General features: G+C 40.1%; 5 protein-coding genes across 9 annotated transcripts in view; 2 read left to right on the top strand and 3 right to left on the bottom strand.

The window, feature by feature from the left end:
• The window catches only part of scaper (S-phase cyclin A-associated protein in the ER), a 53,497-nt gene extending 53,109 nt beyond the window's left edge, over positions 1 to 388 (bottom strand). Inside the window, exon 1 of one of the 3 annotated variants that reach the window (XM_076089085.1) lies at positions 63 to 388. In XM_076089085.1, the coding sequence (XP_075945200.1) occupies positions 63 to 230 (168 nt within the window). In that variant the 5' untranslated portion in view covers positions 231 to 388. The remainder of the gene's footprint in view (positions 1 to 62) is intronic. The other 2 variants (XM_076089083.1, XM_076089087.1) reach the window with 2 other exon arrangements.
• Positions 389 to 1,595: 1,207 nt separating this feature from the next.
• On the top strand, positions 1,596 to 4,834 carry rcn2 (reticulocalbin 2). Its single transcript, XM_076089091.1, has 8 exons — positions 1,596 to 1,665; positions 2,157 to 2,297; positions 2,394 to 2,496; positions 2,584 to 2,780; positions 2,874 to 2,987; positions 3,092 to 3,185; positions 3,295 to 3,434; positions 3,701 to 4,834. The coding sequence occupies exons 2-8, from the start codon at positions 2,157 to 2,159 to the stop codon at positions 3,842 to 3,844; spliced, it is 933 nt and encodes a 310-aa protein (XP_075945206.1). The 5' UTR covers positions 1,596 to 1,665; the 3' UTR covers positions 3,845 to 4,834.
• On the top strand, positions 3,894 to 12,005 carry pstpip1a (proline-serine-threonine phosphatase interacting protein 1a). Of its 3 annotated transcripts, none has more exons than XM_076089089.1 (15): positions 3,894 to 4,538; positions 5,740 to 5,840; positions 5,937 to 6,011; positions 6,162 to 6,196; positions 6,300 to 6,406; positions 6,530 to 6,592; positions 7,083 to 7,187; positions 8,463 to 8,508; positions 8,741 to 8,820; positions 9,186 to 9,284; positions 9,379 to 9,475; positions 9,665 to 9,752; positions 9,858 to 9,934; positions 10,517 to 10,611; positions 10,702 to 12,005. In XM_076089089.1, the coding sequence occupies exons 1-15, from the start codon at positions 4,509 to 4,511 to the stop codon at positions 10,831 to 10,833; spliced, it is 1,230 nt and encodes a 409-aa protein (XP_075945204.1). In that variant the 5' UTR covers positions 3,894 to 4,508; the 3' UTR covers positions 10,834 to 12,005. The 3 variants fall into 3 exon arrangements, with proteins under 3 accessions (XP_075945204.1, XP_075945203.1, XP_075945205.1); XM_076089088.1 differs by having other exon boundaries at positions 3,899 to 4,538; positions 10,514 to 10,611; XM_076089090.1 differs by lacking the exon at positions 3,894 to 4,538 and having other exon boundaries at positions 5,795 to 5,840; positions 5,937 to 6,015; positions 10,514 to 10,611.
• On the bottom strand, positions 11,820 to 15,811 carry tspan3a (tetraspanin 3a). The gene is made up of 7 exons (XM_076089092.1): positions 15,620 to 15,811; positions 14,623 to 14,814; positions 14,449 to 14,523; positions 14,147 to 14,248; positions 13,855 to 14,007; positions 13,673 to 13,756; positions 11,820 to 12,657 (listed from the first exon to the last, which is right to left on the bottom strand). Exons 1-7 carry the CDS (start codon positions 15,680 to 15,682, stop codon positions 12,565 to 12,567), a joined length of 762 nt encoding a protein of 253 aa, XP_075945207.1. The 5' UTR covers positions 15,683 to 15,811; the 3' UTR covers positions 11,820 to 12,564.
• Positions 15,812 to 16,639: 828 nt separating this feature from the next.
• Positions 16,640 to 17,473, bottom strand: ch25hl1.2 (cholesterol 25-hydroxylase like 1, tandem duplicate 2). Its single transcript, XM_076089757.1, has one exon. The coding sequence runs from the start codon at positions 17,471 to 17,473 to the stop codon at positions 16,640 to 16,642; it is 834 nt and encodes a 277-aa protein (XP_075945872.1).
• Between the last annotated feature and the right edge of the window lie 1,111 nt (positions 17,474 to 18,584).

Here is an 18,584-nt window from a genome sequence, read left to right as displayed (position 1 = left end):
TCTTGACTAAATTAGCAGCCATATTGTGGCTGTTAGCAACCAGCTAGGATGGCAATACGAACCTTCAGAGCGGTTATGGATGTATTCTTGCTTTTGCTTCCTCCATGCGAAGAGCCTGAGCTGTTGCTACCAGACCTCTCCCTCCCGTCCCCACCTTGGCTAGCTCTAGGGCCGAGGCGGTGCTGCCCAGCTCCACGCCGTCTTCCATCATGGCGGTTGTCTTTGGACATCGACCACGCAGTATGTTCAACGCTTATTAGTCGGTGAGAAATACGAGTCTACGGACACAGTTGTCTTGTTGTCAGAGTTGATGGAATAACATGTCAGATAAAAACATGACAGAGAGGACAACCTAACTAAGCAGGAAGTCTGTTAAGTTCACGTGTTGACTGACAATGGGGTTATCCAATGACATCGCTGTAACAGCGACACAACATATGCGCCAGCCAATCGCGTGCAGTATAGCTTAGGTTAAGGGGCGGGACTTCAAACCGCCTACCATGGCAACCATGAAGACTGAAGATCGGGCGGGACGTTTGTTTGATTGCGCGTGTGTGTCAAGCATCTACAGACCGGAAAAGAAGGGAACCTGCCTTCAAAACAAAAGCCTTTGTAAGCACACCTTTCTTTTGTTTAAATTATGTTGTTTGTTTATCTCCGTGTTTTTTTTGTAGTTTATTTATTTTGCACAATTCAAACAATAAAATAAAAATAAACAAACTTAACAGACATAAATTAATATCACAGTGCAGGAAGAGAAAAAGAGCCAACTGGGCTTATTTGAAGCCTCCACCTATATCATATTAAAATGTTACAATATTACAGAGAACATAAAATGAATATGCATAAGATATGACTACGTAAAATATTTGTGTAATATGTGTGTCTATTAATTCATCTACTTGACTGTACATAGCTTATGTTTGCTTAATCACTGTGTTGCGCTCAGTTAGATGCATGTCTATCAGGCCTTCCTCTAAATTTGTATATGTATATATGTGTTAATTCGTATTATTATATTCTATTTTAAATGTAGGACTGCCAAAATGTACACAGAAAACTTGGTTTGAGAAACGCTGTATGAGAGTAAAAACTTCCCAAGGAAAGAGTATATCTAGCAATCCAACACCCAAAAGTGACTAAATATTATAATTCCGAGACAAACTCTCAGCGTCAGCATTTTCTTTTGTCTGGCCCTATCTGTACACGTACTTAACAATGTCATTCAGATAACTCCTTACCGTGAAACAGGCCCGGATCATCTTTTCGGCCTGCTAACATCTAGTTGGAGAGAATTACATTGGTCAACTGCGTACACCCTAAAGTTAACACAAATTCTCTCTCAGACATGACAAAGTTATTTAAAATATTTTCTCATTCATCCAGACTATTGCCCCTTTCCTCCGCACAAAGGGCCACCAAGCTGAAACATATACTGGAAAGATAAACTTTTGTACATTTTAATTTATCTTTGTGTTAGTCTTGCCAGTCCTGTAAGCACGACACCCTAAAGGAATTAATCCTGTTAAATTACCAAAACAAGTTTGACATACACCAGAATAACAAAACGTTTACTTTGAAATGTTTGCCCGGAAGTACACGTCTCCTCTAGGGTGAATAACAATCGCGTCAACACTTGTGCAGAGGACTTTTAAAAAATCTAATGTAAGTTCTCTGACGATCACAACAGCGTCTTCCATTTTCATTATCTGTCAGCCTTGTCGCAGTTACTTCTTGATTATTGACTTGTGTGCGTTGTCTTTAACTGTCTATTATTTTGGTTAACGCTGTTGATTTTGTCCTCGATTCTGCCTGTTGGTAAACCTGTCTCCTTTTCTCGAATATAAACTGGAGTTAATTAAAACGACGGTAGACAATAACTAGTATTTCTACCAGACGTTCAGCCTCTTTGTCCCTCTCTCTCTACCTTATACGCACGTGTTCCTGGTAGATTTAGCAGGTTTCATCCAAAATTCATGGTTTCATCATCATGCAGGACGAGGCTCACGCACATACAGTTTAGTATGAACTTCCACCAGCTGACCACAAGGTCGCACAGTTGCATTGCGACTAGAAAACTAATTAATTGCACTTAGTGGTGTTTTCAATTCATCCACTCATTTGTTTTACTGTTCAATAACTGTATTATTCAACAGATGGCATCCTCTGCATTGTTGGTAATGCTGGTACTTCAGTTTGGATTTGGACAGGCCTCTCAAAAACATCTCCATGAAGATCATTATAATGGTCAGCAGCACAACCCTGAACATGACTTGGACATCCTGCTGGGAGATGAGGTTTGTAAATATTCCTTACTCATTTTCTTTTTGCTCTTTAGCCCAATTTCTAATCTTCATTCATCCCCTTCTCACTCTGACCTCATGCACTTCTAGGACGCAGAGGAGATAAAGACACTTAGTCCGGCAGAACAGAAGAAAAAGATGATGGAAATTGTCAAGCGGATTGATACAAATGCTGACAATCTGCTAAATGCGGGTAAGTTGATGTCTCTCTCAACATTTAAAAAGAAAGCAAAGACAAAGATGAGAGGTCATACTCAGTCTGCTGTGTTTTTGTCGACAGAGGAGATCACGCTGTGGATTCAGCACGTCTACAGAAAATATGCTCTGGACGACACAAAGGAGCGGTTCTCTGAGTTCGACACGGACAAAGATGGTGTTGTAACATGGGAGGAATACAACATGGTCGCTTATGACCAGCTTATTAGTTTTGATGATGACGCGGTTCTGGAGGATCCAGAGCAAGAGTCCCTCAGAGACGTTGGTATACTTTAATTGTCCTGTTAAGAATCCCATTAAAACCACAGCCTGATTAATCCGTGATAACCTAACGTTGGCACATATCCCCATTAGCTCCACCTGAAGGAGAGGAGACGCTTTGACTTTGCTGATGTGGACGGCTCATCCGGGCTTAATGTGACAGAGTTTCTTGCCTTCACCCACCCGTCTGAAGTGGATCACATGGCCGTAAGACGAGCTCAGACTCCTGCAAAACCTGATCATGCGTTATGTGAGTGCCCTTCATATTTCATCTTAACATTTAATAATTTACCCTTTTCTCCCCCTAATAGGATTTTGCCATTGAAGATGTGTTAAACGAATATGACACCGATAAAGATGGCTTCATCAACCTGAATGAATTTATTGGAGATGTTCGTGGTGAGGGTAAGACAACATAGATTATTTTAAAACATAGAAGGACCTGTTTGTTGTTAGTTTCTTCTGCTGCGCCCCAATTTTCATCCCAAGTGTTGACACTTCATTTTGTTGCCAGAGGATTCCCCTTCACAGTGGGAGATTGAAGAAACAGTGCGGTTTGAAGACCTCTATGATCAAGATAAGGATGGCAAGTTGAATCGAGACGAGCAGCTCCGCTGGGTTGCCCCCAATAGCTACGGCTCGGCAAGAGAAGAGGTAAGACTCAACCGATCCAACTTGTATATTTAGAGAGACAGCGTCTGACACCTAGTGGCAGTCCCGTGACAAGTGGTGACACTCCCTTGACAACTATTGGCACTGGCAGCTCGTGGCACCTACTGACACCTACATATACAAACAAAACAAATTCTAACATTTAGGCACAAGCACTTGTCAGTGTCAGTTGGCACTCTGCAGATGCTTAGATGCTTAGATGCCACGAAAAAGTGAAAAACGTTGTTTTGTTCTCGTGTCATTAACAGGCTCTTCACCTCATGAAGGAAATGGACCAAGATGGAGACGGGCAGATCTCAGAGGGTGAAGTCTTGAAAAATCAAGAAACATTCATGAACAGTGAAGTGACAGACTATGGCCGACAGCTGCATGCGTCACATGATGAACTATAACTATACTTCATGTTCTTGTTTTCTCATTTGTTTCCATGAAGACATAATGTTGTTTATTACCTTGTACTTCGACATTAGTCATGGGATTTACGTCATGGTTGATCTTATCCATCAACAAGCGTTTGCAGTATTGAATGACTTGGACAAAATAACATGAAAAGACAAATGACAACACCAGCATAACACAGCACAGGTTTCCAGCCCTGCCTGGAGAACTGAGAGAAAAAGTCAAATGTCCTGCAAAAATATTTCATCATTCTCCTATTTCCCTTTAGCTGACAATGAACTACTACTCTATCTATCAGAGCTCCCCAAAACGGATAACATTGCCATCTGAAGGGGTTAAATTATGTTCAGGATCATGTCAACGGTTAAATGGTAGTTTATGCAATACACTAGTAATATGATTGTACCACTTTTTAAGGACAATAAATTGACACGTGCCAAAAGTGAACTGACACGAGTATCAGTCCAGTTGTGTTAAACACTGACATGTTGCAGCTCTTCCTCATTTAAATAAAAAAGACTAAGTGAGTGAGTGTTGCCGTTAGAGGGCTGTTTCCTGAATGTGTCATGATCCGTTTCACTTGCATCAAGCAACAGCCCGATACACTGCTGGGCATTATAAAGTGAATTAAAGGGACTATTTTTAACCTCTGGCAAGATGTCGTTACTATTTAAAGATGCCTTCTGGGTGAGTTAGTGTGATGCTATTAATCCATACTTTGTTCTGTTGTGTTGTGTTCACCGGAGTTTTGAGGTAATTTATGTTGTGTACCTTTCCACTTCTTCTGTATTTGTGCTTCTCATTTTGTCTGGACAGTATCCATGCTACCATTCACTAGTAATGTATTAAGTCAGTCTTTGACTACAGTTAGCTTAACACTTTGTCTTTAGACTTCTGATCTGCTTTGATTTCTTTCCTTTTTCTCATTTTGAAACCCACTGAACAGGTACTGAATTGTTGCTCGGATTAAAACATTAACATTTTTTTATCTATGCAGTCTTGATATGCAACACAATTGTTCTCTTATCTCTGGGCTGTGTACAGTTTCCATCTAAAATCAGGTGTGTCACACAAACTAAACAGCTCTTTCTCAGTACAACTTTTTAAAATAGTGCTTTGATGTTAACCGTGTGTTCTGTAGAGTTATTGAGAGTTTCCTGTTAATCTCATCTCTTTTTTGTGCCTTTGGTCTTCTGACACTGCCTGTTCAGAACTGTACAGAGCACCTGTTACCAGACCAGAACTCAAAATGGTCATGAACCTCAGTACAAGTCTCTTTATCATAACTGTAAGCAAAGCATCAGGAACTGGTCAGTCAGAAACAACCGGTCAGTGTAACTCTAGTGTAGCTTCAGTTCACATTATGAAGTTGTGTGCTTCCCTTTTCCTCTTTATTATCATCCTGCTATCAGTATCCTCATGTCAAATGTAACCCAGCTACATTATCGATGAACATCAGAGATTGCTACACCAGTAATTGTACTTCCACATTGTTTAAAATTCAGCAAAGTATGAATACTTTTTCATGAGAGGGGGTTCTCCCATTTGGTTGCTTTCCATTCAGACCTCAACGTTACAATTTCCATCCTTGATGAGAAACCACCTACGTGTAAAAATCTCACAAGTAATCAAAGTGAAAGTTGCTGTTGAGTATCATTTAAATCATCAGCTATTGGCTAAAGGTGATCATTAGGGTCTCTTAAATACTGAGCAATGAAGAAACGGTAATATTTTATTTCCAATGGACACAAAACATTTAGTAAAACAGCGTTTATTTAGACTGTTATTCCTAAATGTATCATGTTGTGTTAAAACTGAGATATCCCTGTGAACATAGTACCTTATCACTGACAGTATGAGTATCATGGTTTGGTATTCATGGTTCCAGGGAGTGGACTTCATCAGTAATACCGGCTATGAGACCATCAGTCTGAAACTTAATGATGGTCGACGGACATGCAAAGACATGGAGGAGCTCTTGAAAATGAGGTGGGCTCACACATTTCTGATGAAGTGCACTTGATGAATCATTGACGTGACCTCAGTGTAATGTGGTTCAGCTCCATTGTGGTATTGTCTATGTAGGGCATCAGCAGAGGAGAAATACGGCAAGGAACTGGTCACAATCGCCCGCAAGGCTGGGGGTTTATATGAGATCTGGTAGGTATGTGTGTGCATTTGAGCGTTGATGCCCTCATCATACGTCTAAGTCTGCCTTTCTAAGCAATACATTTGTTCTGCACCATAGGGACTATTTATTGCATGGAAAGATGCATGACATTTTATTCCTTATTCATTTTGTTTTCACAGCACTTTGAGAAACTCTCTTGACGAAATGAAAACACGTAAGCACAGGATATATTTCCTCCGTTATTTTTTCTTGTGCACTTCATACACGTCTCAGTCAGCTCTGAGTTTTTACCTGTATATGTTTTGGTGTTTTTTCAGAAATTGAAAACATAGGAAACTTGCACATTCAGCTATCTGCATCGCTAAAGGAGGAGGTGAAGAGAATGGAGCAGTTCAGAGAGCGACAGAAGGAACAGAGAAAAAAGGTACAGACGATGAGCTTCTTTTTTTCTCATTTGCACAGGAAATGTAAATAGAGTTGCCTCTCGGTGTGGTTTTCTGATGACGTTGATGCTTTTTAATTTAATGTTATGTTCCTCACTTCCTAGTTTGAAGTCATCATGGAGAAGGTCCAGAAGACAAAAGTCTCTCTCTTCAAGAAAACAATAGACGTAAGAACAATTTATATTATCATGATGATCTATGATTAGACCTCGTCTGTGTGGGAGGGCCTTGTAAACAGTTTTACAGAGATCCTCTTTATATAATTGTGGCAGCAGTAAACTGTATATTTTAGTGCAGCTACATATTGCTTAGTATGAGCAAGAAAAGTGCATTCTGAAAAGACTTCAGCAGAGAAGTATTGCCGTCTATATTTAAGATGAGCATAAGAGGAAGAGGGTTTCGCAAGACAGGTCAATGTCAGTCATAACTCACTGGTGTGAAGGACAAATTGAGGAGCTTAAGCTTATAAACCTCTCCAATCCAATCAAAAAGAGGAAGTGAGGTGTTACTTGCTGCACATTTATGTTCCCTCAGACACATGGCATGTCTTAGTTGACTGAACATGCCCCCCCATCCTTCCTGTCGAGGGTTCAGAAAGCGATGATGAACAAAACATGGGTGTTACAGTTTCATATGGTTTCTGTTGTTTTCCTCTAGTCTAAAAAGTCCTATGAGCAGCGCTGCAGGGAGGCAGATGAGGCAGAGCAAAATGCTGAGAAGATGGCCAACGCTCCCACAGCTACTCCCAAACAGACCGAGAAGGTAAATCTGTGCTGTATGACTCATTAAAGGTCCAGTTCAGAAAGGAAAAGCTATGGCTTGACTTTCTAAAAGGATCAGTGCTGTTTTTTTTCTCTTAGATATAAATTCAACCAATGAAACCCGCACCAGACATGTTTTAAGATATTTAAAAATACTTTTTAATTTTCAATTCCCTAGTTACACAACCTTTCGTGACATCTACTCCTCCCTTCTTGAAAATAATCTATGAATATGCAAATAGTGTTCATTTCAATAATTCAACTACTGGACTCAAGATGTCTCTGACTTCACTTAAAAGTCTATTCTCCGTGTAAAAAGTATGTGCACTGGAGGTTTTAAGCGTACAGATCACGTTTGTGTAAACCGTGATTCATTTCCAGACTTGTTGTGATGTCACCAAGTCTTGCTTGTGCGTACATGTCTGAAACTGAGATTTAAGGTGAACAAAGAGATACTTTCCCACTCAGCAGATTCATTTTATGAATACAATATTCTACACAGTGATGGCCAAACATCCGACTAAAGTAGCATGTCCCCCACCAGTCGAGACATCAATGGGCTGTACAAACAAGCGGCGATGTCTGCAGGCAATTGGCTTGAAATCGTCATGTAAAACATTCCATATCTTGTGGACAACACAGAGGCGCAGACACGCTTATTGACTCACATATGCACGCACACATGCGACTGATACCATGATTATCTTGGTGGAAATAATAAGAACATCTCAGTCTTTGGATTTTTCACACAAAGGCCTGGTCTCTCATTTTTAAACACTGTAAACATTTATGTATTTGTGTCTCTGTAAAAATAGTTTTTAGTTTCAAGACAAGAAATATGAAAATGTTGTTACTATAGTTTGGACATTGCACTGACATTGTCATTTGAATGTTTTTTGTCTATCATAACTGTATTTGCGAGTATACTGGGCACCTCACAAACAAGGTGTGGTATTAACAAATGCTAGCATTAAATGTAGGTATATTTTAAATACTTTTTTACCGTGGAGAAGAACAGAGATAGTTTCTCAAACAGCACTGCCAGTTATTACACAGTTACTCCACAACCGACTGGGACATTTAATTCTCTTTGTCCTTGCCTTTATTATTTAATATAGTCATTTAGAAACTGTGAGTTCCTGTTCTCATTGAGAACGTCATTTTTATAGATTATTTTTAAGCACCTACGCAATAAACTTTATTTATTTTTATTGGGGAAACTACAGGTTTACAGATATAAAATAAGTGTGTAATGTATTATTTTGTATTTTTTCAGATGAACAACAAATCTAAACAGTGCAGAGAAGCTGCGGTGGAGGCTGGTAAGGACAGATAATAGCAGCGAGATGTTGTATTTTGTCATTTCATGTAGGAACCCTCTATGATTTAACATTTATTTTGAGGATGCTGGTTATTTACTTCCCTTTCCATTGAGGGTTCCAGAAACAGAGTTAGATGCAGCATATAAATAAATCTCAAAGTCTATTAAAGCGTTATAGAAAATCTTCATTTATTTATTTATTTTTTACAATGAATTCTTGAACTTGTCTTTAGAGAAACAGTACTTGTCAAACATTGAACAGCTTGACAAGACTCGCGAAGAGTGGGAATCAACACACATCAACACATGTGAGGTAAAGTACAACACTAGAACCTGTATTTCTCCTCTCACTGCATTTATCAAGGTAGGCATGCAAATTACAACATGATGCATTTCAAAAATGTACAGACTTAGACCAAGATTGGCAATACCCGAGGCCTGTTTTGTCAATGAGGATGTACGATACTTCCTTTTAGCAGACTATAAAGTGAGTCATTAATCTGCAAAACTTTGTCCGGGCAACAAAGCCTTCCTAGATGTGATAACACCAACAAATCTTAGGCAGCCATTCAACTACATGTGTGCAGTGTACATACAGCACTGTATAGTGTTGTAAATGTACCGTGCTTCAATGTTTTCTAGATTACTTATTATTTTTGTAATCATTTTGTTTTGCAGGTGTTTCAGCAGCAGGATGAGGACCGCCTGAGCGTACTAAGGAATGCTCTGTGGGTGCACTGTAACCATTTATCAATGCAGAGTGTTAAAGACGATGAGGTTTGTGCAGCTCTGTATGGGATAGACTTTCAGCAAGCCCTTCCAATATTCTGTACTGTTTATTCAAAACTCACTGTGCAAACTGCTCTTTCAGTGTTACGAGGTTGTGAGGGAAACACTGGAAACGTGTGACATCATTGGTGACATTAACAGCTTTGTGGAGATGAAAAGCACCGGCTCGACCCCCTCAGGTAAGCACCCGCCCTGCAGCTTTTTCCTGATTTGGATTTGAATATGTTCCAAGGTGGAAATTTTAATATTATCTCTCAGCTGCTGCTGAAACACACAACAAAATGTTTGACTCCTTTTGAAACAGGTGATTGATTGTGTGTAACAAGTCATCGCCCCTGAAGCATTCGATTTTTTTAAATTTAATTCAGCTCCAATTGAATACCAAAGTTACTACGAGAGGGATGCTGCAGATGTCAGAAATGGCAGTGCTGGATTCGTAGGAGGAGTGATGAAGAGGTTAGAAATACACAATGTAAAGCTTTTACACAATTCAAAATGGATGATGATGACGATGGTTATTATATATTTTATTTCTTATTGAATTCTTTCCCCAAATTGTAGGTTTTCAAATCTTCTTCATTCGAACTGTTCCAGTGGCTCCAAATTGAGCATCAATGAACCAGTTGCACAACCTACTGGTATAGTACCAAAGTTATTTAGTCAGTAACACTGCAATTTCCAAAATGATGACAGAAATGACTGTGAAAGCCACATTGAGCCTTGCAACACGAGGTGTGGAGCAACTATAAGTTATATACTGCAATTATTATTCTTCACACCAGTGATTCACAACTAGGTGACACTCCTTGTTCTACAGAGGGAACTTTGGCAGTTATGAGGGCTTATGTGGAAACATTGTGGCGTAGCTCAGCTAGTTAAGTTAAGATTTAGAAAAAATGAATATATACATATATCCACCTTTCTTATGGACACAAATAGGATTAAAAAATGAATGGGAGGAGTGGAGTGTTATTTTTTTGTGTGTGAAACGACAGTATCCACCTTTACACATTAAACAGTTTCAATTAACATCCAGGTTAAAGTCAAAATGAACACATTTGATTTGTGACAGGTGGTGGCGATGAAGATCACTTGAGATCACCTGACATGTCGTACTATCAGTTTAGTAGCTAGTTTGGGAAGTTGCAAGTTACGAGTGGCTTCACACAGTAAATGAACCAGTGCTGATTATGTCTGAAATCCTGTCAACTCCTCAGCAGAAACATCAGAGGGAGTGTATGCTTCCATACCTGCATCTCAGGGATCCCAGATGAGCAGCGAGGGGTACAAGGTCATGTACGACTATGTGGCACAGGTCAGCTTCTACATGAGACACATTCAAATGTTCTAATTCTTGTTCATTTCAAGTGATGACTGTTGACTGAATGTGTCTGTCCTTGTTCAGGGGGATGATGAGCTCTCTGTGTCTGCCGGGGACGTTGTGGTTGTCATAGATCAAAATGAGGATGGCTGGTGGACGGTGAAAAGAAATGGCCTCACTGGATTGGTCCCAGGCTCTTACCTTAGCAAAGAATGAGTTTACCTGACAGCCATATGTAGGACTATGACTACCACAGTCCCTCAAGTCATATTTTATTCAGGCCATGTCATTTCAAATTGCCTTATATTGAGCTTATTTGTTGTACATATTTGTGATTGGATGCATCATCAAAACCCCTTTGAGTAGCATTTGAAAATGGGGCTGTCACATACAGTAGCACGAGACAGTGTGGAGATATTTATTGCTATGGCACATATTCATGTTACTTTGCCCTTATTGCTGGTGTGCTGAGTGCTCCTCATACCAATGACAGCCGGGAGATTAAGTGATCTGTTGCGCAAGGTCTCTGCACTAAGTTTATTCATATGTGGCACTCTTGTATACCTGCAGTCTTAAATATGAAGCAGAATGCTTTATTTCTGTTGTTGCCGTCTGTATAATTTCTATGTGTAGTTATTGTTTCTATTCTGAATGTTACCAGAACCATTCAATCGCAGTAGCTGAAATGCAACCAGGCACTGTACTTGGGTAATGCGGCTGAGCGGTCTGCTCCCTCTGGTTCAAACGTGTCTGGTTACTGAGCAACAGGGGAGACGTGACCTAATTAATGTCTATCAAGTTACCAAAGCGTAGGCCATTCACCAACATTTTAAGTGTGTATACATGTCCACAATGGTTGTTTGGTGGTCACTAAACCACAAGTGGATACAACGACATCTCATGATTCCAGGAAGAGCTCATATATAATATGCATGCGTTATATTTTGAGCCCACGGTAACCTTGAAACTAGTTTGAAAACAAAAAGCTACAAAGCATAAAAGATTAGACACAGACCAAAGTATTTGACTAAATATGTGAACCTCTTACAGCCCTCCCTCACGGGAAACACCTGAACTTTGACCTCCCTTGTAGACTATGAGCTTTGTCCAGACAGAAAGAAAAGTAAAATCACATTTTGGGGAAGCAATATCGTCTCTTTGTAAAGAATTGTCAGAGCAAATACAACAATAAAAACAATAAATGAAAAAACGCACTCATTTAATTTCAACTTTTCCCCCACATTTTATTTACATTCTTGAGTCCTGCTATTGCTACAAATCAGCAAATACAATTCTTAAACTACCAGAAGTGGACTGCTGAGACAAAAACAAACAAACCGCTATAGGACAAAGTCTATCTTGAGTTAAGAATGCATTACTACTTGAAACCCCCCCCCCCCCCCACACACACTGAAGGGGATTAAAAAGCTGGAGTCTTAAAAGAAAGATCAGACAAGCAGACGCCAGTTGAGTTACACACTTTACATGCAATAACTTGTCACTAGTTTGGGCTGTGGTGTCCACTATTTCCGGACAAAATACTGCTGCTGAAAGGTGAGCTTTCAACCAAAACTGAGCTGTAATAGTAGAATAGTAGTAGTGGAGGTAATTTAATTCAAATTATAGGTAGGTACAGAACAGATTTAAACATGAAATACTCAAAGCCATACACACAGTGCAAACCAAAATATGAGGAAACATCCCATCGGTATTTTACTCCACACAAGAGGTTGTACGCCCTCGTGCCATCATAAGCACCAGAATGCGTTCTACATCTCATTGACCATTTAAGAATTTGGTCTGTAGCTTTTTTGGGGAAAAACAGGTAAAATATAGAACTATAGTGTGGTTGTTGTTTAAGGTTAGTGCGGTAATATATTATTTTCATGCTCTCACCAATAGTTAGTTCTGAAAGTGTGTGTTATGGTGTGAAAAATGTGTTGTCCTTTATGCATAGGTGCCTCCTGTAATAAGAAGCTCGTAGGCAGGATCTCTGGCTCTGCGGCACAGCACGACGCATGTACACAACATCCCCAGCATCTAGAAGAAAGAGACAGATACATTATGATTTTTGAGGCGTGAATGCAATCGCCAGACCTAAAAAAAAACAAAACAAATGTTAAGATTATTAACATTCTACGCCACGGTCGCGTAAGCGAGAGTATGCACAACACGGCTGTGAAGGCGGACTAGTTGGCGTGATGACGATTCGTGGTCTCATTTAGCCACCGCCTTTTTTAAGACACTTGAAGCTTCGAAATTCCCATGAGGGGGTATCTACTGACGTATTTCATATCATAGTACAAAATGTTAAACACATTGACTAATGCTAACTGATTCCTGGGTTTTAGGACTCATTCCTGCAGCACCCTTTCATGAGACAGAAAACAAACAGACCCAGATAATTAAAGGAATAGTTAAACATTTTGTGAAATACACTTATTTGCTTTCTTGGTGAGAGTTAGATGAGAAGATCAATACCACTCTCATGTCTGCATGGTAAACATGTAGCTGTAGCACAATAACTAGAGACAGGGGGATATCAGCTAGCCTGGCTCTGTCCAAAGGTAACAAAATCCACCTACCAATACCTTTAAAGCTAAATAACACCTTACAATTCACACAAAAGCCAAAGTGTAAAAACAACAACAAGTCGTTTTATGGGGTGTTATATGCCGCACTATTTCTTTGCCGTGAGCAGTGCTAAACTAAGCTAAATGCTAAGCTAAGCGGCTGCTTGCTGTATGATCATATTTATCGGATAGACACGAGAGTGGTATCGATCTTCTCAAGCATGTAGGGAAATGATGTACGTCGTGCCACGATTTTTCAATACTACAGAAAGTATCTCTTTGTTATAAAAAAAAAAAAACCTGAGGCTAAGGCTGCTGACATTTATGTAATTATTTCACTACTTCTCCTGGGTGCCCGTCGCTCAACGTCCTATAGAATTAGAGTAAATGTGACAAAGGTCCAGTTAAAAAAAGAGAATACAGGTTGTACAGTGAACATGTGATGTCCTACAAAACAAGGTATCTTAATTACAGTTACATACCTGGATTGCAGCAAATGTCAGTGCAGTCCAAATGACATACATCATGATCTCCTTCAACTTCTTCACCACCAGAGCTTCACAACCCTACACACACACAGAGAGAGAGAATATGTTTAAACGTAAGAAACCGTAACGAGTCACTCCTCTTTAGAAAAACATGACACATTTAGAGGTTGTTTTACTTCTTGATAGAGATCTTCAGGATGAGTGAGGGACCCCGTGCACCTTCCAAAGTTTGTTTTGCAACAGCTGATGGGCACGCTGTTGTTTTTGGATTCTTCATACCAGTGTGTATTCCGCCAGTCTGAGTAATTGTGGATCCCACAACACTGAAGCTGTAAAAGGGAAAACAATGAAAACTCAAAATTATTTTCAACTACTTGCTCAGTCAGCACAAGTCTAACAGAAATACAGAAAGCGAACAATATTATCATCGTATGTGATTTACAGAGGAGACAGGACTTCTGTCCTCACCTGTCTCTGGATGTAGTCGATGGCACGGCTCTGGGCATTGCTGTTGGTGCCATTGTACTCATCGTACACTTTCTTGATCGAAACATTTACTTCATTTTCAACCTGCCGATGGTTAAGAAGTGTGAGACTTGACATTTAATCTTAAACAGTAAAAAAACAACATGATTGCGAGCACAAGGAGATTATATTAAGTTATCTATGATTGACAGATTCAGTGATTTGGAAGATCTGCTGGATTACAAGTTAAGCAACAAATAAGGCTAAGAAAAACAATCTTGTAGGCTTGTGTTGGACTTTCACACCTTTGCTCTGTAAACATATCCGAGAACCACCACAGCCACTTCCGTCATGAAAACCAGCAGGAGAATGACGACAAACTGTGGATCGAATTTCAACATTTGAGACGCAGAGACAACAGACACGCATGCATATAAGCAAAAGTGAAATGCATGACACTTATAAACTGGTTTACTGACCGTTGTGAGACCACAGTAGCTCTCTCTCACTGTAGCCCAGCATCCAATGAGCCCAATGATGAAAAGGAGGGCTCCAACTGCAATAATGGTCACCGCTGGGATGAGAGTGTACACATCTTCAAAGAAGTGATCGTAGTCGTCGTATGTGATGAAGACATAGGCTCCAACATAGCACAGGATGCCAGCAGCAGCCTGAGGGTGACAAAAAAAAAACAGAAAGCAAACCATCACCACACCAACACATTGCAAAAGGTTTAAAGGGTGTTTGTCTAAGTTGTGGAAGCAGTTTTCAGATATTTTATTTCAGTATAGAAAGCAGTACCACAGGGTAATAATACTCTATTGCAAGCTAAAGCCATGCATTCAAAATTCTACTGAAGTGAAAGTACAAACATAGTAGTTTAAAAATAGTACTACAAGTAAAATAATTCTAATTATGCAGAATGGCAAATTTCAGAATCATATATATCATATTTACTGGATTAAACTTAATGTTAGTGATGTGTACTTTAATGTTACAGCTAAACGTAGAGCTCACTTTAACTACTTTATATACAGATTAACGTATAATAATACACTTGTACTTTATTAGGTGGTTTACATTATGTATTAATAATCTACTTCTGCAAACTACAAGTAAAAAGTAGCTTAAAAATGGAAACAGTCATGTAAAGTAACTCAAAATGATAGTTGAGTTAAAGGTAACAGATACATTCCACTATTGGCGACATTGTATATATTAAGCTGAAAAAATGTCTTTTTCACTCTAACACGAAATGAAAGGTGCTGCATTTAACAATGACTTGTTTGCAGTAAATCATTAAAACTAAAATAAATCGTTTGACGTGATGTCTGTCCTACTGTTTTGGCAAACGAATCCCTCCCTGGGTAAACAAAGGTCGCAGCTGACCTGCGCACACACAGCAGCTAACGTAGCTACACGCGGCTAGCTAGTGACGCACGTTTCAAAGCGTCCATTAAAAACCTCCAAACTTACCCAAAATATCAGGTTCAGGAAGACCAGGACCGTCTTTGACGACGTGATGCCACACTGGCCCATCTTCACCGCGGGTTGATGCTGAACGTGTGTGTGTGTGTGTGAAAGTATTGCAGGTTTCTACTCAGACATGTCCCAGCTGCTGCCAGCTACTCATCCCAGCGCTGTGTCACCGGATCGGTCTGTGGGCGCAGCGCAGCGACGCAGCGCCACCGACACAACCACAGTAACCACATCAAGCTCCATAAAACAAGTCGCTGAACCACCCCAAAATGTAGAGGATATTATTGATCTAGTTACCAGAATACGATGCATGCGATATGTTTCTGTTAACTATTAGCATCGACTATATAACATATTTAATTGTGATATCAATAGAGGTACTTTTGTGACATCTAGTGGTGGATGTGTAATTCGACTTAGTTGTCCCTTATACATAAAACATTTTTTGAGTGTGTCATTACAGCCAGTATCACTACTCTGTGATCACTGGTCAGATTACATGACCTGAAACACATCAAGAGATACCGGTGTCACAGTAGAATTCCAGATATAAGGTGATTTATGGTTGAAAAATAAAAGGGAAAACCTACCAATCTTCAGTCAGCGATCACTAAATCATCAATATGTGCACTTTTTTTGGATGTACATATAACTCGATTGTATGTATAACCAATGGCAACCCTGCTATGAATATTCAAAGTGGAAACGTAGTCAAATTATATTTGCCCCTTTTGTCCGCACAGTCAAATTAAATAAAAGCCAACTGAAAGGAAAGAGTGGACAGTTGTAACATAAGCCATGTCCAAAGCTCAGGATCACATTCAAATGAGGAAACCAGACACACTGGGGGCCGTTGGATTCAAGCATTATTTAGATGTTGTTGGATGGTGTTGTTTTTAAACACAATACAACAGGCCTACATCTGTTTGCAAAGGAATATGTAGATTGTAGGAAAACAAACACAGACACATAGAAGCGCAGCTCTCTGTCTATAGCTGCTATCAGTAGTGTTGCCTTCTATTTCATAGCAGTAGAGAAGCTGAAATCCGCATGCGTGCCAAATATTTTATCCCAGTGGCTAAAGTGTGGCGCAAAATTGGTGTTGGGTTTCTGATGGTGCACATCATGTTTGCTGGGCCCTCCATAGATGCCAAATGGTATCAGGCGTGATGTGGACCAGGGGAAATCATAGCCACAGTGATCCTCAATAGAAACGTAGACATGCAAAACCATGAAGGCCCAGGTGGTGAGTAGGTGACATCTCAGGATCACAGGATTCAGAGTGGTCCAAAAGCCCACAGTGACCAGCTCCCAGCCGCCAAGACACTGAGTGGCTAAAGCAAAGGGAGATGAGTAGTTATGATGGATGGCATGGAAAGTGACATACAGCCAGCGGATCTTGTGGTGGAGCAGGTGCCAGATGAAGTACTGGAAGTCAAAGAGCAGGAGGTTGCTTATCACCCCAGCAATCAGTTCAAGCAGGGACGGAGCCCGGTCCGGCAGGTCCACGGGCGGTCTCCATGCCCACTGGGCCACCGACGCTGGGAGCACAAGAAACGCATGGTTGTACAAGGTGACGCCTGCACAGTGCAGCAGTTTAGAGGCTGTAGGACGACGGCTAGGTTGCAACTTGAATTGCTGCACCCATGGCCACCTTTCTCCCATGATGTCGCAAACAAGAAAAGGAATGCACAAGACAAAGTAGGAGGACACAGTCAGGACAATGGGGAAGAGTGGAGATGTCAAATAGTCTCTGTAGTTGAGCCTCATGCTATCCCACAGACGCTGCAGCAAAGAGTCGTCTCCTAAGCATCTTATCCAAAGATCTACGCTGATATCTGCAAGATCCATCCTGAAGTAAAAGTAGCAAGGTGAATGTCCTACAAATGTCTGAGGAATGTTGACATTCCAGTCAAAATCTGTAGCTATGGTAAAGACTTTATCCCATGAGTGTGTCCTTCACTGTGGGGTATCAAGTGACAGCGGGGTGCAAGAATGCAACACATTATTTATACACCCTGGGTAACTGGAAACAGATAGCTCTCCACGTGATAGGTTGTTCACTATGGGAAAAGTATTTATTATCTACTTATTCTTATTTTGATTATTTATTCTTGCATAAAAAAGACCAGCAAAGCAAAAGGTGCTTAAAGAGACAGACACAAAGAACATATCGGTAACACTTTTCATGATGACAAAAATAGAATAAACATGACACTAAATACAATGACACATTAAAAATATATATTATATGTGGTGTTTATTTGTTTTGTTCGCGTCTAAGTACTTTTACTGAGGCAGTACAGCTTTTAATAGCATGTCCATTTTAATGCAAACCAAGTGCACAATCTGGCCAATATTTAGTGTAAAATATATAAAATACAAATATTTCTACATATAAAGTGAATGTTAAATTTATACGAGTAAGTACAACAGCCTTCATCGTTCATTGTGCTGATGTTTCAAACTTCTTAGCACTTCAACAGGCCCACATGCTACAGCAGGCCTACGGTGGGAAAGAAGAAAGAACATCTCACCTCGATTGCCATTCAGTAGCTGTTCTGGAGCTTTTAATCATATCACATGTTTTTCAGCAGGAGAGTCGAACACTTCAAGGTTTAACAATGTCGGCTTAATGCTGTTATGATCAGAACGTCTAGAACAGTTGCTTAATGTTACTTGTGTAGTAGGAATGAACTTTTCACCTCAGCCTTTAATAAGCCAACATGGGGGATAAGTATCACAAGCGCTCGGAAAAATGGAAACTCCATCACCCCGAAGCAAACTCCATCTGCTGATACAAATTGGATGGAAAACTCCCGAGCAGCAACTAAAAAGACCGATGACAAATTGTTCAGACCTGTGGAAAGATCATGGGGATGAAGCAGTCTGTACATGACCAGGGCGGACAAGATCTGTCTGGATACATCTCGTACACTTTCAGTGCAATTCTAGACACTCA

Source organism: Anarhichas minor, unplaced genomic scaffold (genome assembly GCF_050575085.1).
Source record: "Anarhichas minor isolate MPS153535 unplaced genomic scaffold, ASM5057508v1 ptg000011l, whole genome shotgun sequence".
Taxonomy (NCBI): Eukaryota; Metazoa; Chordata; class Actinopteri; order Perciformes; family Anarhichadidae; genus Anarhichas; species Anarhichas minor.
Note: the sequence above shows the minus strand (reverse complement) of the source record. Positions and strands in the feature narration are given on the sequence as shown.

Excerpts from the sequence above, each read along its gene's own strand:
- rcn2 (XM_076089091.1), top strand. The coding sequence starts at position 2,157 with ATGGCATCCTCTGCATTGTTGGTAATGCTGGTACTTCAGTTTGGATTT. Across the intron at positions 2,298-2,393 it reads ACATCCTGCTGGGAGATGAG|GACGCAGAGGAGATAAAGAC; the intron begins GTTTGTAAATAT and ends ATGCACTTCTAG. Across the intron at positions 3,435-3,700 it reads ACGGCTCGGCAAGAGAAGAG|GCTCTTCACCTCATGAAGGA; the intron begins GTAAGACTCAAC and ends TGTCATTAACAG.
- pstpip1a (XM_076089088.1), top strand. The coding sequence starts at position 4,509 with ATGTCGTTACTATTTAAAGATGCCTTCTGG. Across the intron at positions 6,012-6,161 it reads GGGGGTTTATATGAGATCTG|CACTTTGAGAAACTCTCTTG; the intron begins GTAGGTATGTGT and ends TTGTTTTCACAG. Across the intron at positions 6,197-6,299 it reads TCTTGACGAAATGAAAACAC|AAATTGAAAACATAGGAAAC; the intron begins GTAAGCACAGGA and ends GTGTTTTTTCAG.
- tspan3a (XM_076089092.1), bottom strand. The coding sequence starts at position 15,682 with ATGGGCCAGTGTGGCATCACGTCGTCAAAGACGGTCCTGGTCTTCCTG. Across the intron at positions 14,249-14,448 it reads GATATGTTTACAGAGCAAAG|GTTGAAAATGAAGTAAATGT; the intron begins GTGTGAAAGTCC and ends AACCATCGGCAG. Across the intron at positions 13,757-13,854 it reads CTGAAGATCTCTATCAAGAA|GGTTGTGAAGCTCTGGTGGT; the intron begins GTAAAACAACCT and ends GTGTGTGTGTAG.
- ch25hl1.2 (XM_076089757.1), bottom strand. The coding sequence starts at position 17,473 with ATGGATCTTGCAGATATCAGCGTAGATCTTTGGATAAGATGCTTAGGA.